This window comes from Lagenorhynchus albirostris, chromosome 8 (assembly GCF_949774975.1).
Source record: "Lagenorhynchus albirostris chromosome 8, mLagAlb1.1, whole genome shotgun sequence".
Classification (NCBI taxonomy): domain Eukaryota; kingdom Metazoa; phylum Chordata; class Mammalia; order Artiodactyla; family Delphinidae; genus Lagenorhynchus; species Lagenorhynchus albirostris.
The window spans coordinates 63805446-63831906 of record NC_083102.1 but is presented as its reverse complement, the minus strand read 5'-3'; the positions used below and the strand labels follow the sequence as shown (position 1 = coordinate 63831906).

Genomic DNA, 26461 nt, shown 5'->3' with positions numbered 1-26461 from the left:
GAAGGGTGATACATTATGAAACTTTAAGTAGTTGTAATATTTGCATTTTTTTCCTACTTATCTTTGACAAAAAAAAAAAGAAAGAAAACTATCTTTTGTTTATTAATGCTCAGGCTGATTTCTTCACACATTCTAGCATTACTCATATATTAAATATTGGCATTCTTAGAGAGTTTTACTTCTGGTATTAAGCTGATTCAATTAACTAGTTGTTTTTTTTTTTAAGTTAATACAATTAAATGACCTGGTTTTCAAAAACTATAATAAACTTTCAAAACTAAAGTAGAACGGATAATTTATTGTTTTTAAATCAAAAACCTTAAAAATAAACTGTTAAACAAAATGAAAAGTTAGAAATATTGTCTCAAAATAGGGACATAATTATGTTAAACCCTCCAGAATGTGACAGAAATAGGTGTTCTGAATTTTATTGAATTTCAATTTTACTTAAGCATTAGATGATGTTATTGTTTGGTATTCATATCAGAATTTCCTTGAAAAGCTGTTTCTATAAACTATTTCTTATAATGCTTATTTAAAAAATAACGTAAATGTAAAAGTTTTTTAAACAGTTAAAAATCTAAGAAAACAAAGTTTCAGGTCATAATTATATTCCTTTGTTTAAATTTTCAAATAATTCGTAATGCTTCACCAGCTTGTATTTAGAATGCTACACTTATCTTCCCCCTTTTTTTTTTTTTTTTTAGCGGTACGTGGGCCTCTCACTGTTGTGGCCTCTCCCATTGCGGAGCACAGGCTCCGGACGCACAGGCTCAGCGGCCATGGCTCACGGGCCCAGCCGCTCCGCGGCATGTGGGATCTTCCCGGACATGGGCACGAACCCGTGTCCCCTGCATCGGCAGGCGGACTCTCAACCACTGCGCCACAAGGGAAGTCCTATCTTCCCTGTTAAAAGAATTAGGCAGCATATTTCCACAGGCTATGGGTTACAAGAAGTCTATTTGCTTTCTGAGACATCTTGATATGCTACTTTATCTTTGCCTTGTATATTAAATCTATTTTTAGATCAGATTTTTATTTTAACTCTATTTTATATTAAAAATAAAAATTAGGAAGATTTAATATCTGGCCAATGATTCCTTAACGCAACCTCCTATGAAGTGTGTAAGTCACTAACCACCATGGGGAGGCATCCCTTGCTCAGTGACTTGGAGTAAGAACATGGGAGCTGTAAAGATAAGTAAAACAGAGACCTTGCCTTTAAGATGGTCATACTTTCAAGTGAAACGTATTCCAGAGCTAACAGCAGTGAAACTTGAAGAGGCATATCACACAGGACATCAGGGTGACAAGAGGGTATATATTTTACCACACACAATTGAAAGAAATATTAGAAATCTAAACTTTGGAAACAATCCTTTAGAATACAGTAATTTGTACTATACCAATCACTGACTCAGGGTTACAAGACAAAATAAAACAAAAACCTAAAACCTATCCCTGAAATTGTTGGTAGAAGTAAGGAAAAGAAACAGAAGATTAGCCAGAAATGTCTTTGTGCAGGAAATGTTTTTAATAATTTGAAATTTATTAGATGACAAATAATTTTAAAATTTCTATTTGTTTCTAAGTTCTAATTTATAAGTATCCAAATAATATACATTTGCACCATCACTTTACAATCATTTGATATTCCTACATGAATAAGCAAATTTTACCATTTAGAGTGATTATTATGTGATAAACTGCATAAAAAACAGTAAACTGGTAAGTCTATAATCAAAATAAAATAATTCATTCTATTTGTTTTAAGCAACCTATCAAATGCAATCTTAATTGTTCTTAAAAGAAATGAAACTAGGTTTCATTTCATTCACTAAAACAATCTATTTAAAGTGATCTTATGTTCTGTGAACACAGTAACTAAAGTTACAACTAAACCTTGCTCTGTTGGTCTAATCAAATCTCTGGGGGAAAACACCCCTTACTATGACCCAGGCAGTCTATAAGCCTCCATACCAGTGAGAACAGGACACGTAATTAAAAATTTAAAAATCTGATTTATCAAAGAGACTAATATTTGAAATAAAAATCTGATAAATATGAATTTGTGCTGGTGCTCCTAATAACTTATGATACCATCAAATTTGGTTTTGGGGAAGGCACTCAGAAGCTATATGTTTAAATTGTGAAATAAATAAAAGTGCTAACAACATTGTTAACAGACCAAACAAACATCCTAACCTTGTAACCAAAATGGTTCAATATCTCTATAACTTGCCATATCTTCAAATAAGGAAGAGAATACAGCAAACATTTAATGGTGTAAACTTAGCTATAAAAGTAAAATAGCTTCATAGATCATTTCCTACCTTCACTGCTTCTAAGTAATGGCCACAATACAAGATAAAAATTAAAGATGCTATTTAAGAGGACCAATGGATTTTAAGGTTCTTAGTTTTAGGAGACCTTTTTGCTCCTTCCTATCTCCCATTAAGTAATAAAATGTGTCACAATGAGTTTACACAGTTAAGATAAAATTTGAGGCCTACAAGTTTGGTCTTATTCCTAATTTGATAGTTTAATGAAGAATTATAGAGAAGAAAAGCCTACCTACCTCTAAAATCTATCCTTTGAAAATTAAATATGTTCAAAAAGAAGAATCATTTCTACTGTCATATGAGTGTATCAACTAATCTCAACTCTGTGATTCCTAGTTCTTTATCTAATACACAGAAAAAACTCATCCACTATTCTTTAGTGACAGGAAAGTAATCCTCCTTTATTAAGCCTTTTAAACGTCTTCATCAAATACTTACACTGAGTGACCAATTTGTTCTAGGAATAAATTATAATAGTAAAAGGTTTTTTTTTTAATTAATTCAGCAAAGAATAATCAGTCACTACTTATGTGGCATAGTCATTCATTTACCAAGCATTTACTGAGCATTAAATGTCCCAGGAACTGTGGAAGCAAAACCAAGTAAGATATCACTAAAGGCTCAAAACTACCTCCAACAATGAGTATCCACAGCAAGGAGATAAATACCCCAAAAGACCTCACAATTCCAAGACAGTTTCAATTTGGCCTTCAGCATTTAATTGCACTAAATAACATAAAGGAATATATTTTCAACTGTAAACTTTGCAGACAAATTTTAATTAAGTTTAAAAAGTAGATGGCAAAAATAGGAAGCACTATTTTTTTTAAAAAAATCCATATGATACTGTAAACCATCTTTGCCTTTAACACCTTGTGGTAATTTTCATATTTCCCATGTTTAGCGGAAATAGTTTATTAGTCTAATCGTTTTAGGGAACGTGTTTCAACAAATTCAAATTTTTTGTCCTCCATATTGCAGGAATAATTAAATACAAAAACATGCACATTCTCTCAAAAGTAAAAAATATGCATTTATATTATTACTGTATCATATTTACCAACAGGAACCCTTATTTCAGAGCCCACATATATGTATTCTTTTTTCTTTTTTTTTTTTTTGGCAGTACGCAGGCCTCTCACTGTTGTGGCCTCTCCAGTTGCGGAGCACAGGCTCCGGATGCGCAGGCTCAGCAGCCATGGCTCACGGGCCCAGCCGCTCTGCGGCATGTGGGATCTTCCCGAACTGGGGGACGAACCCATGTCCCCTGCATCGGCAGGCGGACTCTCAGCCACTGCGCCACCAGGGAAGTCCTGTATTCTTTAAATTACTAAGTAATACCACTGCCCTACTATTTCATACAGAATTACTCACAAAGCTTGTAATGGAGCATAGTACAATTCTTATCATGTACAACAGATGGAAAAACTAAGACCCAGAAATACTAAATTACTTGCCAAAGGCCTGAGAAAAACTTAAAGACAAAACAGAAAATAACATTTGGAACCTATTATTACAGTTAACTGATAAATTGAATGCAATTTCCTAGTGATATTAAAAATTATACATGTAAATTAATGTATACATATATACAAATAACTGAAATAGAAAGGAAAAAAATAAGAAAGAAATTTTTTATACAGCCTGAATTACATAGAGAAGTGTGGTTTCAAAATCAAAACTGCTAAACTGCTGATTCTAAAGAGTCATGTATATTAGTTCAGAGGAACTTGAGAAAATACAATAAATTCAATAAAAAATTAAGTAAATTAATTAAATTATGATCCAAGAAGTTTAATTTTATAAGAGAACTTAATAGACATACATAGTAAGTATAATGATCAAGCACTGAAATATATCTTTAGGGAAAATAAAGTGTAATTTAAAATGTCTTAAAATAAAGTTAAAAATAGCGTGTATACATAATATTTAAGATGCAACTTAATCATAAAAGTGTGGGCTTTGGGGGCAGATTTGCAAAAATGATGGTGCCAATTACTAAATAAAAGAGATGTTAAGGGAAATGGCAGATATTAGCTTATGAGTACCTTTTTAAACACATGAAATTCTACATAAAATTCTTCTTTATCCCAAGAGCAAAGTGCTTAAACTGAATGTGTATATGTGTGTGTGTGTGTGTGTGTGTGCGTGTGTATATTTAAAGAACAATCATATTATAACCATAAAACACTTGATGGCACTGCTTTATATCCAGCTTGTTTTATCCTCAGAAACATTATTAATATATAATATTTATAAAACATTTAATTCCCTCTTCATAACCTTTTTAAAACCTTTGCATAAAATCTGTGATATTATCTTCTTAACAAGGCAAAACCAAGGAAAAAGACTTTGTATATCCATCATTTCTAGAGTAACAAAAATATCTTTACCTTTCACGAGACTTTCACAAAAACCCCAGACACTGGAATGTTATAATAATGTAATTAAGGATGAAAATTTTATAACAGGAACTAATTAAATGAGAGGAAAGACTAATATTAATTAAAAATCTTATCAAGAATCAAAGATCAAATATCAAAGATTTTTTTTTTTTTTTTTTTTTTTTTTTGCGGTACGCAGGCCTCTCACTGTTGTGGCCTCTCCCGTTGTGCAGCACAGGCTCCAGACATGCAGGCTCAGCGGCCATGGCTCATGGGCCTAGCCGCTCCGCGGCATGTGGGATCTTTCCGGACCGGGGCACGAACCCGTGTCCCCTGCATCGGCAGGCGGACTCTCAACCACTGCACCACAAGGGAAGCCCAATACCTATTTTTTTTAAAACAACTATATAATACGATGTCTTGGAGATGCTCTTGTATTAAGTGGCTTTTAAAATAAAATTGTACTTATTTCCTAGGTTCTTTCTTTCAAATACATGACCAAAAAAATAAAATAAAAACCTGGCAAAAACATATAGGGCCTATAGCAACAAGGCCTGAATCAAGCTACTATCTTAAAAAAAAAAAAATTAGAGGTAGATATTTACATAGGTTTAAGTAATTAAAGAGTATAACCAGGTCTCTTAAGTTTTTAACTAGTGTTTCAAAATGATCATGCCCTATAATGCCACCCTCAACCCCCATGGGAATTTTCTTCTAGACTGAATTTTTCTTCATTACGTAAGACTGTTTTTATAATTTTTTCTTCTGTTTATTTTTGTTGTTTTATGTACTCCACTCTGTTATGCTTATGCTTTCTTTTTTTTACATAAATCAGAAAATTATGTTGCAGTCAGAATTATTCATGTGTATCTTCTGACATTAGAACTAATTTACCTTAAACTTAAATGAGTTTAACCTCCAGGAGAGCTCTCATGATATTCTACATAAACTACTTCAAAAAACAGTGGCCTAATATGATAGACTTTCTCAACTTTGTTGAAGCACTTTGTATTTCTTTACTGGAATTTTTACTTTCTCATTACCTTCCTCAGCGACATTATAAAAACCTCATGAAATTTAAAACCAGGTGCCTTTACTTGAGGAATTAAAACAAACAAATTATACTTTTAATGACATGATTTTGGAAGCAAATATTTAAAATCCTGTAACAGTACTAATATGCATTTTATCAACTTACTCTTTTTGAAACATTTAATTTCTGTGCCATGAGTTAGTTCAATAGGGCTTTATCAAAAGACAATTTTTGAAGGAAATCAGAAAGCGTTCCTGTAACATACTAAAAGATTCTTTGTGTCACTGTCCTTTGAAAAGAGGATACCTCTTTTATTTAGATGAGGTCTCCTTTTGATCGCCCCCCCACTCCTTCATCTCACCCAGGGCTTTGAGCAATTTCTTCATCTCAGCAAGAGAGGCAAATGGCTAAAATTAGCAGTCTCTGGACCCTCAGGAATAGCCACTGTGCCATATCAGCTGAGATTCCTGATTAGAATTATGTCTGATTAAAAAAAAAAAAAAAAAGTAACAGAACAAAACAAAGAAGCAAAGAAGAAAACCAAACAAAAAACAAAAAATGTCTATCTAGGCCATCTTTTCACCTTTCTTTATTTCATAAGAGAGAAGCATTTAACACATTGTTTTGAAAATGATAAGGAAGTGCTAACGAAGTTTTTGTCAAGAAAAAGTATCTGTCATCATTATCTCTAATAAACTTCAACTTTTATAATATGCTAACAGAACTTAGTAATTTTATTGTTTTATGAGATAAAACATAATAATCTTAGCACAAAGGGTTTGGATCAAATTATATATTTTTGTGGCCTCTATATGCAGAGCACGGTCAACTTCTCTTGTCAATGGGAAATTAATTCTCTTTTGTTCAAAATCCAGATAATCACTCTTAATTACATCTAAATCCAGAGAATAACCATGTGTGGCAGGTTACTAAGTGGATGAAATCTGTTTCTGCAGTACTGTTTCCACTAAATAAGACTTTAAGAAAGGTTCTATGCTGTGATTTGTTTTCCCCATTATATCTGTGATGAGAAAATGATGAAGATGGAGCCTTAATCCCCCAAAGCCAAGGTCTCAGCATCCAGCTTACCTGACAAGGTTTTCATTGTCTCCAGTTCCCTTGCAAGTTGCACATTCAGTTCGTAAATCCTCAGCCTTGGGCTTCTTTTGTAACACAGACTGCCTTTGTCTCCTCTCTCTAGGAACTCTCTCCTGCCATACAAGGGAGGATGAAACAAAACATAAAATCAGGATATGAGGAAAACAGAAATAATTTTAAGCAAGAAAGTTTCTCAAATTTAGATTGTGTAAAATATGCTTAACTTATTCCAACCTCATGTTTTTCTTCCTCAGGAATGAAGCTTCGTTTTCGTCCTCTGGTTCTCTAAAAAAAAAAAAGAAAAAAAAAAAAAAAGAAAGAAAAAAAAGAGAAAAATCCACAAAAATATCTAATGTTTAATTAATAATAAAAATAAATTTTCTCTGTTAAATGTTACTACTTCGGTTAAGCACTTGGAAAATTAGCATTTCTAATTAATGCTGTACTGCTCTATTGCACTTTATTACAATTTATGCCAGAGGAAATAAACACAAGACAAATTAAATACACTCAACAGTGACAATGTTTTACTGTTAAATAACACAGGTATCTGATAAGAAAAATAAGTTCTACAAAATTAGCTTGAATATTTCTGAACACCTCATACACATCACACAATGATGATTTATGCAGAACATTTAAATTTTCATAACTTACACGACTTCTAGAGCTAAAATGCTAAACCTGGACTCACATCTATTGTTTGCCTCTGTGTGTATGTGCGTGCGTGCACAAACATGTTTGAATAACATAAAGAAACAATCTTTAACAGCTGTAAATAAGTGGGAGGCAAAGGTCTCAGATGTCTCCCAATCCTAGTTAAAATACAACTAACTAAAAAAAACATGGTATAAGTGACTCAAGCTTATTTCCTTAAAATTTATATCCTGTATTTTGGAACACATTTCCCATTTGAAAGATGACATCCATATGTTTGAAAGTAATGTAAGTACAACAGGATTTGCAGCCAGTATGTTAAAAATCTCCACCCATGTAGCACAGCCTCTGGAGGTTTATAATCCCCATGTGAAGATCACTGCTCTTTAGAGAGACTGGAAGAAAAAGCAGGCACCACTCCCCAAAATTACTTTACCTGACTGTTGAGATCAAAGATCATTCCCACGTTAGAGTAGGTACCAAATAATTCTAAAGAGAATTGCTGTCCAATATAAAAAACATTAATGTTTTTCTAAATTACTGTCATTTCAATTCTCTACAATACCGAGTCACTTGTTATTCAGTACCCAGGCTAACTGCACTCTGTTTAATCTGCCCCTAGATAACCAAGAGTTGACTAAATTAGCCGTTCAAAATAAGTAAATTTATAGACTACCTATTTATTTACATTTATATTGCCAATCAGTATGTTTTAATTACATTATGGAAGAAATAAGGAAGAAAAAGTAAGACTCTACCTAGGAAAAAGTTTTAAATGCAGGCCCTACATCTGTTCTTACTTCCAAAGAATTAGTACTAAGCCTTGCTCCTCAAAATATCAATCATGGTTCATAAGCACTGGCATCCCCAGGGAGTTAGTTAGAAATGAAGAATCTCATGCCCGGAACAACATACTGAATTAGAACCTGCCATTTAAAAAGATCCCCAAGTAAGTCATACACACGTTAAAGTTTGAAAACAGCCCTTAATATTGACAACACTTCTCCAAGTCCTAATTAAAACCTTATGGCTAGCCCTTTGTATAGTCATCTTTCCCCTCTGTGACACTCCTTTCCTCATGCTTCAATTTCTGTCCCCCAGTGCAATTTATCCCAAAACTGGTAAGGACCATGTCACATTCATCTTTCTAGACTTAAATTTAATACAATACATATTACATAAAAGTTCAATACATTTGTTTTAATAAAATAAATAATAAGTGTTTTGATTGAAACTCACAGATGAACACGCTAGATAATACAAATGATAAAACAACTGACAAAAAGGGTAAATTATTGTTCCCTTCTCTGGTAATCTATTTTCAATTTGCATAATTTATGCATATAGCCATCCATTTCAAAAAGGTGATCAAAATTAATAACCAATATCAAAGGGAAAATATTCAAATTACTTATCTTAATTCTATAAACATCTAAAGAATGCTCAAAAGGCCTTCACACATTTCCATATTTCTCTTCATTCAACCCATCTTTTGTTGAGTCATCTAGTTTTTGAATCATCTAATCACTGAATTAATTTTTGAAGTATATGTGTGAATGCTCCAAGTTCATGTTTTCAATTCTTTTGAAGATATATAATTATTTACCATTTCTGATTAATATTTTAAATCTTTGAACATCTGGTTTGATTCCGTCAATTGGAAGTTCTTCAAACCCATACTGCAGTTAGCATCAAAAAGCATAATGCCACAGAATGATCCTATCACACAATGACATAGTTACATACCTCTGCATTTATAAATTCCTTTTATTATATTTTATTAAAGTAATATTTTTAAATGAATAAAAATATAATTATCTAAAACAGTCATTTTAAATGCATGTATCAATATTACAAAAAGGTAATCACTGATGTATTCCTGCAGTAATTTTAAATAACTAAACATAAGCAACATAAACAAATTCTAGCCAGAAAACCAGAGTTGTTACAAGCAATACGAAATTACAGCATCTCAGAGCTCTGAGATAGCAGGCCAGGGAAATGACTTGATGATCAGACAGCTGAAAACTAACAGAGGTAAACTTCAACCCAGGTCTCTCAACTCTCAATTCAGTGATTTTTCTTGCATGACAAATCCAAGATTAATAGTTTAATCCCAAATAGAGATGAGCAAATTATCATAAGAAAGCAAATCTCTTATTCTCACTTGAATATGTAAATAAACTGTAATACCGTGACGCATAAATGAAGAGTTTTTATATTTTGAAACAAGTAAATGAGACAATTTACCCAATGGAGAGGAGACCTCAATACTTCAAACTGACACTATATTCTATCCAATTTGGTACCTTATACATACAATGACTAACATGATCCATTACCGAAATAACTTGCAGCAAGCCTTAGCATTTATCACACAACTAGTATTTCCAAAAATTGAAAATAAGAGGATTTAATCCAAACACAATGTTTCACAATGTCAAGCTCCCCAACCAAGAAAATGCTGAGAGTTGTGGGGGTTTTTTCTAGTTTTAATGAAGTGGCAGCAACTGTAACTGTTATAACTCATACCTGCCTACGATCATAACAGATAAGATATCTTAAACATGGTATCCCTGAATGAATCAGAAAATATAAGGGGAGTTAAAAAGAGGGAGAAACGATGGAAAAAAGAAAAAAAACATGCTTGGCTCATCCAACAGATTTCAATAATCAAATAATAATTTCAATAATCAAAGAGCTTGCCCCATCTTAGATGTACAGAAGTATTTGTAACCAGGTTGTCATTTCATGGTATACATTGAGGCTGACACTATTTTAGAAACAAGATAAATAAAGCAGAAGGGAGAACACAGGGTGTGGAAGAAGGAAAAACATTATTTAACAAGTATGTGCTTTAGAACTTAACACAGATAAATTATCTAGACATTCCAAATGATTGACGGTATATTTCCAAATTGTGCTTCCTTTTGCAATTATTAAACTGTTAAAAGTAAAAGAAAGTTTGAAAATCATTCCAAATCTTGACACATTCCTATTTTTTTCTTCTTTGTTAGTTTTTAAGAACTTTATTTTCTTAGGGAACAATGACAATCTGAGCTGCTTAGATCATCTGGCTCTTTATCTGTCTTTGGTACATTTACTTGAAAACAGGATGTGATAAAATCATCCACAAAGAGTGGCATGATATTAGAGACAATGTATCTAAGTTAGGAGAGAATAAAACATTTTTAACTATAGGCATCATTTTAATAGTTTATTCACCTAAAACAAATAATTAAATGTTTCAATAATTTCACTCATTTGGACTAGAAAACATGCAACAAATTTTAATTAATTGTTTAGAGCTGGGTTGTTTTAATTTATAATTAAGTCAGATGCATGATGATTTTTCCAAGGTTAGAATGATTCATTTCACAAATGAACTAAATTTAAAACTAAAAGACAGTGTCTCAGCATCTTTGAGATCACTAAGATGGATTTCACATATTCATTTGTACACTGATTTCTCTAAATTCAACACTTATTTTTTTGATGACAAATCAATATTTATACAAATGACAATAAATAAGCCATACATGGTTAGATGAAACAAAAATATACCCTCCTATGTAATTTATATATAAAAAGAGAACATGCTTATTTATGAGAAAATTCCAAATTCAATGTTAATTAGGACAACAGCCAAACCTTGAAAACCTATCAAGCTAAAATATCTTCAGATTTATGCTGAGGAATAAATGTTGGGGCTGTCTGGCAGCTGTTCAAAATGCTTCAATGAAATACATGCAGTATATGTATTTCCTTAAAAAGTAAGTATTTGTTTTCCAATTATAAAACAATATATTGAAAACAATCATATATTAAAGCTAATAAAATATTCAAAAGAAAAATGTTACATATATAAACAAAGTGTGAACAAAAGCACCACCAGTTTCCGTTGGGCTATCGGCATACAACAGATAGAATGGTGATCCCCCAAAATGAGTGTTTTCCCTTCTTGTCAGTTGGCTGTAGAGTTTCTTTTTATCTAACCTAATTTATATTAACAGGGTTAGGAAAATAGGTGGAAAATAAAAAGAACATCATGATCTAATTGGCTTAACACTATTAATTAAAATAACCACAAGCCTAAAAATATAAAAGATACATCCTACATAATAAATGTTTCTATAAAACTCTTCTCATAGATAACGGTATATTCAAAATAAGTAAAATCCTGAAGCTCTGCCTCGTCCCTGTCTCCTTTATTCCATGCTCCTGGAAATAAATAAAAATGATGAATTTCCAGGAGGCAAAAAGCATAGCAGGAGCCTTTGGGTTCTGAATACGATTACTTGCCCTAAGGACACCCACAGTAGATCTCTTCCAAGTGAGCCAAAGTGACTTAAGTATGGTTTAGTTCACCACAAAAATTTTTGCTAGGGTTTCTTCTAAGGTTCTGTGACAGACACAGGTTATATAATCTGTTTAGTACTTCAGAGGTCACCTTGGGTCTGATAATAAACTCAATAATAACTCTGATATCTAAAGCCCCCATGTATAACCCTTTCTTCCCAGAACTGCATTAATTTAATCAAAACAATTAGTATAAAGATAACAAGTAAATTAAGACATGGGCATCATGAATGCCTGGTACACTTTAGTCATTTCAATAGGGCTGAATCTAAACGTTTCTATATTTCTACTGAACTAGCATCTAAAAAATATTTTAAAAACAAACATAACGAAAGCAGACTCTAGGATATTTGATTATCTCTCAAATGAAGACTGCACTTTTAACAGGCTATTGATTTATACTGTTAAATAAAATGGAAAACAGATTAACGATGTGTTTAAGTCTATTTCCAAAAAAAACGATCTATAAGAAAAGTTGCATCCTGAAAAACAATATGGTTTCAGTCAAAGCTACTAAAAAGTACTTTGACTTTTTACTGCATTTATCTTCCCAAAAAAGGAGAGATACAAAACAATATAAAAATGTATGAGACAGGAAGAAAGATCTGACAACTTCAAAGAGAGTAGAAGATGATACACTGTGTAAAAGACTATGGAAAGATAGTCTCAACAAGTCCCTTTGGCACTTGTATAAAAGATGAAAAGTCACTAGATGACATAGAGTGAAAAGAAAATGAAAAGAAAATCTGAAAGCTTTCAAGTTACATTAAAGTTATTAGAAAATATGCCAAAAAGTACAAAGGTCAATTTTAAAGTAACTTCAAAGGGAACATTAAGCTAATTTATATTTTCTTCAAAAGTAATTTCCTGGGTTTCCCTGATGGCGCAGTGGTTGAGAGTCTGCCTGCCGATGCAGGGGACACAGGTTTGTGCCCCGGTCTGGGAGGATCCCACGTGCCGCGGAGCGGCTGGGCCCGTGAGCCGTGGCCGCTGAGCCTGCGCGTCCGGAGCCTGTGCTCCGCAACAGGAGAGGCCACAGCAGTGAGAGGCCCACGTACCGCAAAACAAAAAAAAAAGTAATTTCCTTCTCTAAAAGCAAGTGAAAAGTTTCCACATTAAAAAAAAAAAAATGCAGAGAAAATGTCTAACAAGGTACTTAAAAAGAAGTATCCCAGGCTACCTTTAGAGTAATTCTACAGTTTCACCAATGAAATATGATTAATATACAAGGAGAAAGGGACTAATTCCCTTCCTAACTATAAAGGGCCAGAAAAAAAGACTCTTTCAAAGTACACTGTCTTCAGATGCATAGCCACAGTGGAAGAGAAAAGAACTCATTTGTGAAATACAAACTAAGTACCTTCTGTGGTAGGTAATGAACATATAGTGGTGAACAGGACAGCTCCTGTCCACCTGGGTTCAGGTCCATGAGTCTACAGATACCAAACAAATAATTAAATGGATAATGATTTATAAATACGGTAAGTGCAACTAAAGTGAAGGATAAAAACAGTCACATACTGCTCAGATCTTTCAAAATCTCACTATAATCAAAACTGTTCTTAAATTTAAGAATCAATCATAATTTTAATGCCCTTAATAATGATATAAAACTACATTCACCTTAAAGATGCATATGGAGAAAATGCCTAACAAATTGGAAAAAAAAATTCTCAAAGGAACACACTTATGTGTGACTCTGGCAACCCTCAGGCAGGAATGGAAAAAGAAAGAGTTCAGATTGGCAAGAGGATAAAAGAATCAAGGACAGCAGCAAAAGCATTACTAAAATAACTGAACACAGGATCGAGAAAAGATACTGGAACTCTAAGTGAAGGCATGAGGTACCTAGATAACCAGGCTGCTGAGTAACTGTGAGAATAAAGATGGCTATTGGACTAGAAACGTAAAGAAGAAACCCGCAACATACTGAGGTCAAATGAATTTAATCATGATTATTTCACAAGCATCTTAAAATTAAAATCAAATATTATTTCATATAATACTCTCTACCGCATGCAGAAAACTCTTCCAAAAATATCCCTGATAGTCATATAGCCTCAATTATTCTGGATAACAAGGAAGCATGTTCCATATGACACAGTTCTAATTGTTGGTCCCAGTTTTACTATCTGAACTTATCCTAGAATTCATGTAACAGAAGTTTAAATATTTAAAGATAAATGACCAGGTCTTTATTATGTAAAGAGTCTGTTTATTCATTTATTAAACTAATAAACATACCAAAAAAAGGTAATTACACTTGTGATAAGGGCAGCAAAATAAAATAGTGCTATGTGTACAATGTTTCAATTAATTACTCCTCAGAGTGCTTTTCTAGAACTTCATCATAGTATCACATTAGGTTTTGCTTTCTTAGTTCATGAGCTAAAATTGAGGGATGATGGCAATAATGACAGAGGATTAATTAACACTTTACAACAGATCTACAATCTCTGTCATTTTTCATTTGTTAAAGAGTCCAATTAGAACATCGTTTTTGCACTATGTAACATAGCATAGATAGCAGAAAGGGAAAAGGGCCTGCGCCATTTTTTTTTTCTTTTACAATATCAACAGTACCATTAGCCAACAAAGAAATGCATATCAAAACCACAGTGAGGGGCTTCCCTGGTGGCGCAGTGGTTGAGAGTCCGCCTGCCGATGCAGGGGACACGGGTTCGTGCCCCAGTCCAGGAAGATCCCACATGCTGCGGAGCGGCTGGGCCCATGAGCCATTGCCACTGAGCCTGCGCATCCGGAGCCTGTGCTCTGCAACGGGAGAGGCCACAACACTGAGAGGCCCGCATACCGCAAAACAAAACAAAACAAAACAAAACACAACACAGTGAGGGCTTCCCTGGTGGCTCAGTGGTTGAGAGTCCGCCTGCCGATGCAGGTGACACGGGTTCGTGCCCCAGTCCGCGAAGATCCCACATGCCGCGGAGCGGCTGGGCCCGTGAGCCATGGCCGCTGAGCCTGCACGTCCGGAGCTCGTGCTCCGCAATGGGAAAGGCCACAACAGTGAGAGGCCCGCGTACCGCAAAAAAAAAAAAAAAAAAAAAAAAAAAAAAAACACAGCGATACAACACAAGTGTCGCTGGGCTAAAATCAAGGTGTTGGCAGGCTGCATTCCTTTCTGGAGGCTCTAGGAAGAGAATCAGTTTGCTTGGTTATTCCATCTCCTAGAGATTGCCAACATTCCTTGGTCCAAGACCCCCTTCTTCCATCTTTAAAGGCAGGGATGCTGTATATCTCAGACCCATTGTCTGTAGTCACATCTCCCTCTTACTTACAGTCAGGGAAGGTCCTCGCCTTTTAGGTCCACATGTAATTAGTTTGAGCCCACATAATACTGCTTAATCTTCCCATCTCAAGGTCCACAACTTTAATCATACCTGCAAAGCCCCTTTTGCCATGTAAGGTAACACATAAACAGGTTCTGGGGATTAGGACACGGATATCTTTGTGGGGGGGGCATTATTTTGCCTACAATACTCAACACTGTGGAAATCAAATTTATACACTAAATGACTTTATTGAAACTATCATCCTATAGATGGAAATGGGGCATTTAACAGTAGTAACACTTGAAAAACAAAATCCCTAAGTATATTACAATCACACAAACGTGCATAGGTAAGAAACAAAATGCTACTTTGGGTTAAACTTCAATAACATAAAAGTATAAGGATTTCACTCCCTCTCTATGCAGTCAAGAGATTACCCTTCTCCCATAGGACACAGTAGGCATATCCTCTGGAGAAAAAGAACCAGACAGACTCTGTACAAGGGTTTATCAGGCACAGAGAAGGGAGCAATGAGGTAGCAAACAGAAACCAGGAAGCTTAAATGCAATTCTGCTTTCTAAACCATGAGACCTTTAGCCCCTTTCTCCTCACCTGTCCAGGAGTCTGACAGTCAAAATTATACCTATCAGTTAGGAGATGAGAGAATACTTCTACTGAATTATTGTAGAAAAAAACCTACAGATACTGACATTAAGAAGGTTCCCAAAGAAAAAGCCCCCTGATCATAAAATCACACTACAGGGAAAACAATGGGGTTATCAGCCCTATACAAACTTAATTACCTTTTTTAGAACAAAATAGGAGTGGACATCCAAAGATCCTTAGGCACCTGAAAGCATCAACATGAAAGAGATGACCATGAATAGAAATAATGAAACCACAGGAAACACAGACAATGCACGATACAGAAAAAAATTTTGAAAATATAATATTCATAAAGATATAAAAGAAGTCTTTGCAATCATGAAATAAGAACATCTACTATTAAAAGAAACAGAGAAAGTACATACTCATCCTAACTCAGAAAGAGAAAATCCTAAGAGTTTCAAGAGAAGGGGAGAAAAAAGTTAGAAATGCAGAAAGCAATACTGGAAGCCAGGAGTCAGTAGAGTGAAGCTTTAAAAAATAAGCAGTATTTTATACACAGCCAAATAACTAATAAAGTATAAGAAATTAAAAAATTTTTAGACATGTAACATCTCAAAAAATTTACCTCTCATTAATCTTTACTCAATAAGTCATTGAAAGCATTGCCCCGTCAAGATCAGGGACTAAATGAAAAAAGAAACTGAAATGCAAGCAACAGAAAATTCCACCCACCAAAGGTTAAAAGGAATTACCAGGATGATGATGAAATAAAGTTCAAGGATAACATAAAAAAACCAATTCACATTAGAGCTGGAGCAGAGAGGGCTCAGAGAAAATATCTAAGAAATTATCTGACATGGCTGACCATAGGGAAAACTGTCTATCAGAGATATTTTACAAGGTAGTTGAAGGCTATGAGAAGACTCAGTCTTAGATTCAAAGAAACTAAACAAATTGAAAATACAATGAAGGGCAAATGGTTTATTTTTAAAACTATTCATTCCTTTCTTTAAAAATAAACTGAATGAATGAGGATCCTCAAAACTTAATTAGTGAGACAGTCTGACTGTATTCCTTCCTTCAGAATCCGCCTCACTCCTGCCTACCCAGCCTTAGACCAGTAATAGGGTAAAAAGTGTGCTATTGTTTAAAAGTTCATAAAGTGTTCAGAGAGCATGGCTCTATTATTCTTAAACAATATTTTATCTTTGGGAAGTTTCTATCATGAAGAAAATGGGCTAAGCCAATCAAATGTCACTTGTAAATGAAGCAAAAGGAAAATTTCAAAAAAATAAAATCTTGAAAATAAATCACCCTGCAGTATATACATCTGGTGGCCCACTTGATCACAAATGTTTCTTGTAATCATTCATACGATCTTTTCAGAAGACAATGATTATAATAAAGGTAAGTGCCAAAAAGGGAAAAAATAAAGGTTACCAACCAATGTGATCTTTAAAAATAAAACAAAACTAAAAACCCTAAAGTAAAGTAAAATAAAATCACAAAGTATTACCATCTCACGCTGCATACGGGATCTTAGTTCCCCAACCAGGGACCGAACCCACGCCCCCTACAGTGGAAGCGCGGAGTCTTAAACCACTGGACTGCCAGGGAAACCCCTATACCTCACATTTCTAACAGATTTTCCACAAGAATGCCAAGACAAACTACTATATCAAAAAATGAGAAAGGACTTGAATAAGCTTTTCTCCAAAGAAAATATACAAATGGCCAATAAACACATGAAAAGGTGCTCAACATTAGTCATTAGGGAAATGCAAACCAAAACTAAGAGATACAACATCACACCCATTAGGATGTCTATTATCAACAAATTAAAATTAAAAAAAAAAAAGTGTTGGCAAGAATATGGAGAGGGCTTCCCTGGTGGCGCAGTGATTGAGAGTCTGCCTGCCGATGCAGGGGACGCGGGTTCGTGCCTCGGTCTGGGAAGATCCCACATGCCACGGAGCGGCTGGGCCCGTGAGCCATGGATGCTGAGCCTGCACGTCCGGAGCCTGTGCTCCGCAACGGGAGAGGCCACAACAGTGAGCGGCCCGCGTACCGCAAAAAAAAAAAAAAAAAAAAGAATATGGAGAAATTAGAATCCTTGTGTAGTGCTGGTGAAAATGTAAAATTGTGTAGTGCTGTGGAAAACAGTTTGGTAGTCACTCAAAGAGTATAACACAGAATTACCATATGATCCAGCAATTATACTCTTATGTTTATAGCCAAAAGAACTGAAAGCAGGAACTCAAACAGGTGTTTGTATACCCCATGCTCATAGCAGCATTACTGACAACAGTCAAGAGGTGGAAGCAACCCAAGTGTTCACCAACAGATGAATGGACAAACAAAATGTGGTACAGACATACAAAGAAATGTAATTCAGCCTTAAAAAGGAATGAAATTCTGACACATGCTACAACGTGGATGAAGCTTGAGGATATTGTGCTAAGTGAAATAAGCCAGTCACTTACATGAGGTATGCAGAAAAGGCAAACTGACAGAGATAGAAAATAGAATGGTGGTTGCAAGAGGCTGGGCATAAAAAGGAACAGGGAATTATCGTTTAATGGGTATGGAGTTTCTGTTTAGGATGATGAAAAACTTCTGGAAGTGGATGGTGGTGATGGTTGCACAACCCTGTGAATGTACATAATGCCTCTGAACTGTACATTTAAAATGATTAAAATGATAAAATAAATACACAAATAAATTAAAACCCTGAAGTATAGTATAATTACAAAGTATTACCGTTTCCAGATTATTTGAATGTCGATGTGTATATTTTAACCCTCCCGTAAACAGTCTTAGGGATAAAAAATGAATACAATTGTGAAATTTAGAAAGAGACTTTTGGTTCTAGAAAAGATTGCAGATCATCTAATTTATTTTATAAAAGAGGATACTGAGCGCAAACAGGGTAAGTTAAATTACTTATCCAAGGCCACATACAGGGTTATTGCCAGAGTATGGACTAGAATTTGAATTTATCATGTGCTAGTCCAGGTACTTTCCACCACACACTAGGCTATCTTACAGGTTTTGATGCTGTCTAAAACACTTAAGAATTTGATTTTGTACCATTTATCTTTTACAGGGAATAATGCTACAAAAAAATTGTCCTAGAGAGGAAAATACATTACATTTTAAATGGTTGATTATTTTCTCAAGTATAATTAGAAGTTATATCCATATATATTTCTAATTAAATAAATATGAGTTATTTAAGTTAAAAAAAACCACCAATCGATCAATATACTAATGATCAAAATTTCCTTAACACAGGAAAAATTTAAAGAGAAATGAGCTATCTTAAAAAATGTTCACACCTATTTACCTGAAAAAACTGAATGAATGAAATATTAAGTGACTTTTTGCTGAAGGTGCTCTAAGTCATTAATCATCAATAACCTTAATTGATAAGTGAATCTGTACTAACACTAAGCTATTAAGATTTGATCCAATTAACTTCTTTAAAATTTTGCCAAGTTACTAATGCAAGAAGCTGTTGCCAGCCATCAAGATGCCTATCATAAAAACATATTGTAAGAAAGACAAATACGGGTGTTAGATGATATCTAAATGTGGTTCAAAATTTTTACACTAGGGCTTCCGTGGTGGCGCAGTGGTTGAGAGTCCGCCTGCCAATGCAGGGGACATGGGTTCGAGCCCTGGTCCGGGAGGATCCCACATGCCGCGGAGCAACTAAGCCTGGGTGCCACAACTGCTGAGCCTGTGTGCCTGGAGCCCGTGCTCCGCAACAAGAGAAGCCACCGCAGTGAGAGGCCTGCGCACCGCAACGAAGAGTAGCCCCCGCTCACCGCAACTAGAGAAATCCCACGAGCAGCAACGAAGACCCAACGCAGCCAATAAATAAATAAAACAAAAACAAAAAAACAAACAAACAAACAAAAAAAATTTTACACTAAATTTTATGCTAAAGGCTCCAATGCTTTTACAGGTGTTCAGCTTGCTGTTACTTTAAAAATTTCAACTTCTTAATACAAAGGTTTGGGGCAGTGGAAAATAAAGACTTTCTCAGCCAGTAGAATACTTTCCTACTAGTATTAATAGTCAACTTCTAGTTTTGTTGCTCACCTCAATCTTCTGTCTTTCCTCTTCCATTTCAGTTATGTTACCTCTAGGGTAATTTAATGTACCTCTCATATGGACACTCTACCTTCTAGTTTATATTACATTATTTGAGGGTCAACTTTCTATCACCATAGTTCTTTGAGGACATAGACCATGTCTTCACTTTAGTGTTCTATTCAGCATCTACTGCCCGGTGCCTTACCTCGTTAGTTGCTCAACAGGTGTATACTGAAAAAATTAACCTGATCCATGGTTCAAGAGTAGGACAAGGAGTCACAAAGACCAGAGAGTATGGAAAGACGTGGATTCCCATGCAGGCAATTTTTACTGCTTAACTATTAAACTCAGGAATAAATATAAAGCACTCACACAAAAGATAATTACCTACAATTTTGACAACTGTGAAGAAAATATAACATCAATTCATGCTTCTATACATTATAAACAGACGTTCATCTTAAAGTACTGTCTTCCCTTCACTGGACTCTGAAGGTTTTCCCAAGAGGACAAAATAAAGATCAAACCACTGAGGCTGAGAATTGTGTTGTATGCATTACAAGTCACTATCTACCCTCTAAGTGATGTGAGATAAAGCTGAAAATTAGCAAAATCAGGGGAGATGAAATAAATACAGAATTACTGGGATCCGTAAAGGTGTAAAAAACAAAGCAATTAAGTCTTAAAACTAGAATACTATAACATCATAAAACAGACTGTGTGATACTAGACAGTGAATGCATCACATATCACTAAAACAGCAACCTACAAGGTCAGTGGTATTACAAGTTGTTCTGGCTTGATGCCATAGAAACAAACTGGAAAAGTGGAAGGAAAAAGGTACTATTTTAAACTAGTAGAAAGAAAGTACTATAATAAAAATTCATAGTTGAAAGATTAGAACCACGTAACATTTTAAGAAGTTGGAGAAAAAATATTTTATCTAATATAGGAATCAAAGGAAAATAGTATGTATGAAGTATGGTCATTTTACATTTAAAGGTGCGCTAGGTATATAAAACTAATACCTATAAAAAGGCTTTCATGCAGGAGAAGTAAAGCAATTCTCCCAGAGCAAAAGAAGCTGAATTATATTATGATAAATGAGATCCCAGTTCCCCAAACAAAACATTTTCATTCCTACAGTAAATGAAAACTATATTTAAAAATTATCCCCAATTATTATTACTGGCTAACGCAGAAGTTAAAACCATTAGAGAAAACTGCTAGCTTTCTCCAGAATGTATAATTAGACACATGACAGTTATTATTTTATAAAGTGGTATTATACCATTTATACTGAATATATGGATCCAAAGCATAGACTCAACCACTAAAAAATAAATAAATTACATCAAAGCCGACTTCTGAAATATACATTGGCAATGGATGGTATAAATTGTAGGAATTCTGGAAGAAAGAATTGCTTAATGTAATCAAAATAAAAGGGACTCTCTTTGTCAAAATCTCTAATGAGAAAAGCCCTATATTCATTTGTGTAGCTTTTATAAGAGGAACAGAGGAAGAGAGTCATTGAGTTAACAACGCTGACATCTATCACAAGAACCTTTATCTTTTAAGATTCTCTACTTCTCTCATGCTTCCTTTTAATTAACTAAAAAAAGAAAGAAATGAAAAGAAATACAAGGGTGAGAAAAAACCTGTGACTCACCTGTAGATCAACGGCAAACACTGTGAGGGCTCCACTGGATATGCAGCAAGCTAGGGAAGGAGTTAAACTTCTCTCTCTCTCTTAAATACTGCTAAGCCTGTAAAAAGCCCACGTTCACCCTCTTTGCCCTACACTGAGGTTATCCTCTTGGTATTTTATAACTCTTCAGGTCTGTATTTATGCTGTCAGTGATGCATATAACCGTTTTATTAAGAACTTCAAGCTTGCCTTGCAGAGGGCTCAGAGCTGGGAGAATATGGATGAAGACGGTATCACAGTCCTCTAAGAGGAAAGGAAAGGGGGCAGGAGTGGGGGTGGGGAAAGGAGTCTGAAAATGTTGCTTTTTAGGGCACCCACCGTGTGCCAAGTAAGCACTACATTAAGCACTTTTTAAGCTGCAGTTGGTTACTATGCTAGATTGTCTGTGGTCAGTCTGGCACACACCACCACCCCCACCACCCTTGCTTACTCTAAGGGTGGAAACCACATTCCCCGCAGTCCCCCTTCCCTGGAGAGTTCCATGTCTGTAACCTCATATTTGAAGCAGATAAGTAAAGTGAAGGCCATTTTTTCTCAGGAGGTCATGGGAGTCAGATGCTTGGCTTTTTCAGATGCTGTAGCTTTGCTGACCTTTCCATCAGCTCCCACTTCACAGTCCTGGCAGGCTTTGCAGACTTCCCCACAAACTCTCACTTTTCTACCCACTCACCAGTGATGTTCACGCTGAGAGCTTCACTGTCAAGTTCTCTGACCTAATGTCAGCTCCTACCACCTGCTTGGTGCTTCAGGATAGATATTTCATTGACAGTTTCTCTGATGTTCAGTAGAGCTCCTCTGACCTATGGTGACAGCTTTCTTGATATCCACGCCCTCAGCTATGCCAACAGTAGTATAAGGCCATAATCCTCCATAGAGTGACTTCCATTTTCCTGACCAAATCCTTAGTCACTAAGCTGCTGGAAGCATGAAGATACTGTGACTCTAGCCCAAGAAATACCAGGAACAACTACTAGTAATCTTGTCTAGAAAGGCAGCCTAATAAAGTAATTAAAGTATGGGCTCAGGAGCTAGCTAAATTTGATTCCTGTCTCTACCACTTTGAAGCTGTATGTCCTTATTAGATAGGTTACTTAAACTCTCTGCCTCAGTTTCTCATTTGTAAATGGCAATGATATTAGTTACTGCTTCACAGGGTAGCTACGACAATTGAATAAATATAAAATACACAGTAAATAACAGGTAAAGGTTAAATAGAAATATGCTTTTCAACCCTTTTTCTTCTTTAGACTTAGTCCTCCTATTTGTACCCAGTAATAAAAGAGAATAATGGCTACTGAGATGCTTAAATACTGGAGATGGGATATTTGTGAGCCAATCTAAGAAGATGTTACAAAGTCTTATCTCTGGAGCAGGAAACAACATGTGAAGAATTTTCTAAAACCAGATCATTCCTCTTTTATTTATTAATACTTGAATATTTCTATGTTTTTTGAACTATCTCCATACTGCTTTTCCATATGGCTCATTCTTCAATTTTTTTCTTATTTTTTTTGACAGATATACCTATAGAAATGTCAGATAATCAAAGTTCAAAATATGTGCCCTCATAATAAAGATAGATTCAAGGCATGTGAATTGGGTTGGAGAAGGGGAATGTTGGGAGAAAAGTTAAAGAAGACTTTAATTCTATTTTTAATTTATTAGAACAAAAAGTATTCACATATTACTTTTATAGTTAAAACTTAATTTAAAAATAATTCTAACATTCAGAATGACAAATTTCAAAAACACTGATAACTAACAATTAAATATGATAACATTAAAATGTGAAACAGAGAGAATCTCCATGTTTGTTTAAGAAGGGTATTTTCTGAAAGTATACTATTTTCATTCTTATACAGATAAATAGCTCTTTTACCCCATTTTTAAAAAAATACTAAATCTTTAGTGCTATAATTTTTTTCAAACAACTTTTCTGGCTAATCTTTTTATGATCTTTGGGTACAAATAATCTAGGAGAAAAAAGTAACACCGAGACTATTCACTTTGAAAAGCATCTATATCATATTAAGTCAACTGTCTCAAAATATGCTGTATTCCTTCAGATTTCTATAAATCCTTATTAAGGAAATCAGAGTAGAATGAAATAAAAAATGACTTTCCTCAGTATCCAAATAATAAAAATATAGTAAGGTTTAACGAAGTGTTCTACTCCCATTGTACACTTTGGCCATGATAAATGGCAACTGCCTGTCAGCAGGAAAAAGTGGATGTCATTTTTCTAACAGCAGCCTTGTTTGGCATAAAAGCGGCACTGGAGCACAGAGACTGAGTCTATGGGCTCATCTCTCTTAACACTGATCAAACCAAGTGAAACAATCAAAAAGATATTTGTTGCTTAATGAAAAAAACCTGAGATGCGGTAAGCCAAATGTTTTAGGTAGATTTGGAGAGACTAGTTAGGAAAGAAAAAAAATAGTAAAGAAAACCACTATGTACTTCTCCAACTTCACTCTCAATGCAGAGCATACACTCTTTTTTTCCCACAGCAGGTGTCATAGTACTCAATTTGGTGGGAAAAAAAGCAAACCAAAATAGAGAACAGCAAAACAAACATATACTGGCAGTTCATACATACACATGCTGTCAGTGTACTTATTGATTTGCTGCTTCTAATTTTTTTTCTTTTTGTTTGATCTTTTTAAATACCAATTTCCTCGAGGTAAAATAACCTTCAAACATTTTATTAACTTCTACACTATTACACTGTAACTGACAAGATTAATGCCAATGCGCTTGCACAAGCTTGAAAAGGAAAATTGTTCACACCTAAATGAAAGTACAAAGAAAAGGACTGTTAAATGTAATATTTAATGTGAATGAACTCAGTTACATGAGTTAGTAAGTGGATATATGCCTGGCTTCCCACAGATAACACTACGGTATGGAACGACACATGACCATTTTGGTATAAGATTAGAATATCACATTCCCAACTATGCTATCTAATGATCAAATGTTTTTATAACTACTCCATTTGTACCTCAACTAAATGCTCTTTTACAGACCTCAGAAAAGACACTAGTTCTTAATTCAGGCTGTCTGGGTTCAATTCCTATTCCACTTACTATCTGTAAGATCACAGGTAAATTACTTAAGGTTTCTGTGCCTCAGATTCATTTTGAGTAATACAGGAGTTATGAAAAGTTAAAAGTAACTTATTTTTTTAAAGAGGGAGTAGGGTGGAGGATTACTACAGTATCTGGTATATGATCAGTCCTCAGCAAATGTTAGGTATTATTATTATTAAACCATCTTATATAAAAGTAAACTAATTCCCCACATCCACTTCTGACTTACCTACCTTTGAAAAATGTAATGAAGTAAAATACACAAAGGTCAAATAATAGGAAGAAATAGAGAATAGTGGTTGGATTTATTAGCAATATAGATTTAAAAGATGTTAAATTAATAGTAGTAATATACCAGGATTTACTCAAATATTCCAACACGTGAATCCCTTCCTTCTCCCTTTCACTCCCTTACTACCACCATGATGTTATTTTTAAACATAAAGATATAAAGTATAAAAGGAGAGAAAGTAATAACAGATGGTAAGAAAAGATATTCAATAAAAATGGAACTTCAATCTATAGTAGCTCTGATGATTTTTTGTTTTTGATGATTCTTGGACAATCCCACAGAGACAGACTTCAAAAAAACAGATTAAAGCGCTATATATACTTAATTATACTGCAAAGTCTGAATTTTTAAAAATAAAATTATTCTAACAGAATATCAATTCATATATCGCACAAGATGGATTTCTGAAACAAGATGAAATCATTTTTACTAGCATGAAATAACCCCAAACTACTTTTCTAAAAACTGTGCTGTCACTATAACCCAAGGAAACACAACAAACTTAACAGAAATGGAAAGTTTTAGAAGAGATGATCATTTCAACAGTTTTACTGAGTGAGATATTACTTTGAAATGAGAAACTGAAGTTTAAGTTCTGTCATGAATCCCCTATGTCACAAGGGTAAAATTTTCTTGAAAATTCAGATAGAATACTATGACTACTGTGAAATGAACTATATTTTGATGAATAATGGCCGGAAAAACAAAAAACTAGCAAAAGCAAAAATACTATTAGAAAGAATTTAAGGATGGAATATCCCAAAATGTAACATATGTACTAAAATAAAAGGTGTAAGTAGGAAGATACTAGGAACAACAATTAAAAAATTAAAGGAAGAGATAAATCCGTTATTTATTGTGAAAGGTACTTGACTAGACAAATTATTATTAGGCAGTAATATACTTGAATTCCCATAATTAACAGAGTGCTAAGAAAAGAAACTTTAAAATGTTAATACAAGTCAAACAAAAATGACCAATAAAAAATTAAGGTAGGGACTTCCTTAGTGGTGCAGTGGTTAAGAATCCACCTGCCAATGCAGGGGACATGGGTTTGAGCCCTGGTCTGGGAAGATCCCACATGAAGCGGAACAGCTAAGCCCCTGTGCCACAACTACTGAGCCTGCGCTCTGGAGCCTGCGAGCCACAACTACTGAGCCTGCGAGCCACAATTACTGAAGCCCGGTGCCTAGAGCCTGTGCTCTGCAACAAGAGAAGGCACCGCAGTGAGAAGCCTGTGCACTGCAACGAAGAGTAGACCCCACTCACTGCAACTAGAGAAAGCCCACAGGCAGCAACGAAGACCCAATGCAGCCAAAACAAAAAATAAATAAATAAATTTAATTTAAAAAAAATTAAGGTAACAATAGAAACTCAGCCAAGATCAAGATCAAGAGACTGATCATTCTCTTCTACATCTCTCAATTCTTAAGTTCCTCAGTCTGTTACCTGACCAACTTAAAATGCTTATCACAAGTTTTCTGAACTGCTGT

General features: G+C 34.6%; 1 protein-coding gene across 10 annotated transcripts in view; it reads right to left on the bottom strand.

Annotated features, from left to right (window-relative positions):
- PHF14 (PHD finger protein 14) overlaps nt 1-26461 on the bottom strand; it is a 199945-nt gene that overhangs the window by 104383 nt on the left and 69101 nt on the right. For 9 of the 10 annotated variants that reach the window (XR_009542004.1, XR_009542002.1, XR_009542001.1 and 6 more), the window contains exons 15-16: nt 7092-7142; nt 6849-6970 (exon numbers count right to left, since the gene is read on the bottom strand). Coding sequence is in view for 7 of the 10 variants with exons in the window: in XM_060157098.1 (XP_060013081.1) it covers nt 6849-6970; nt 7092-7142 (173 nt within the window). In the remaining 3 variants the exon portion in view is untranslated. The remainder of the gene's footprint in view (nt 1-6848; nt 6971-7091; nt 7143-26461) is intronic. The other variant, XM_060157101.1, reaches the window with a different exon arrangement.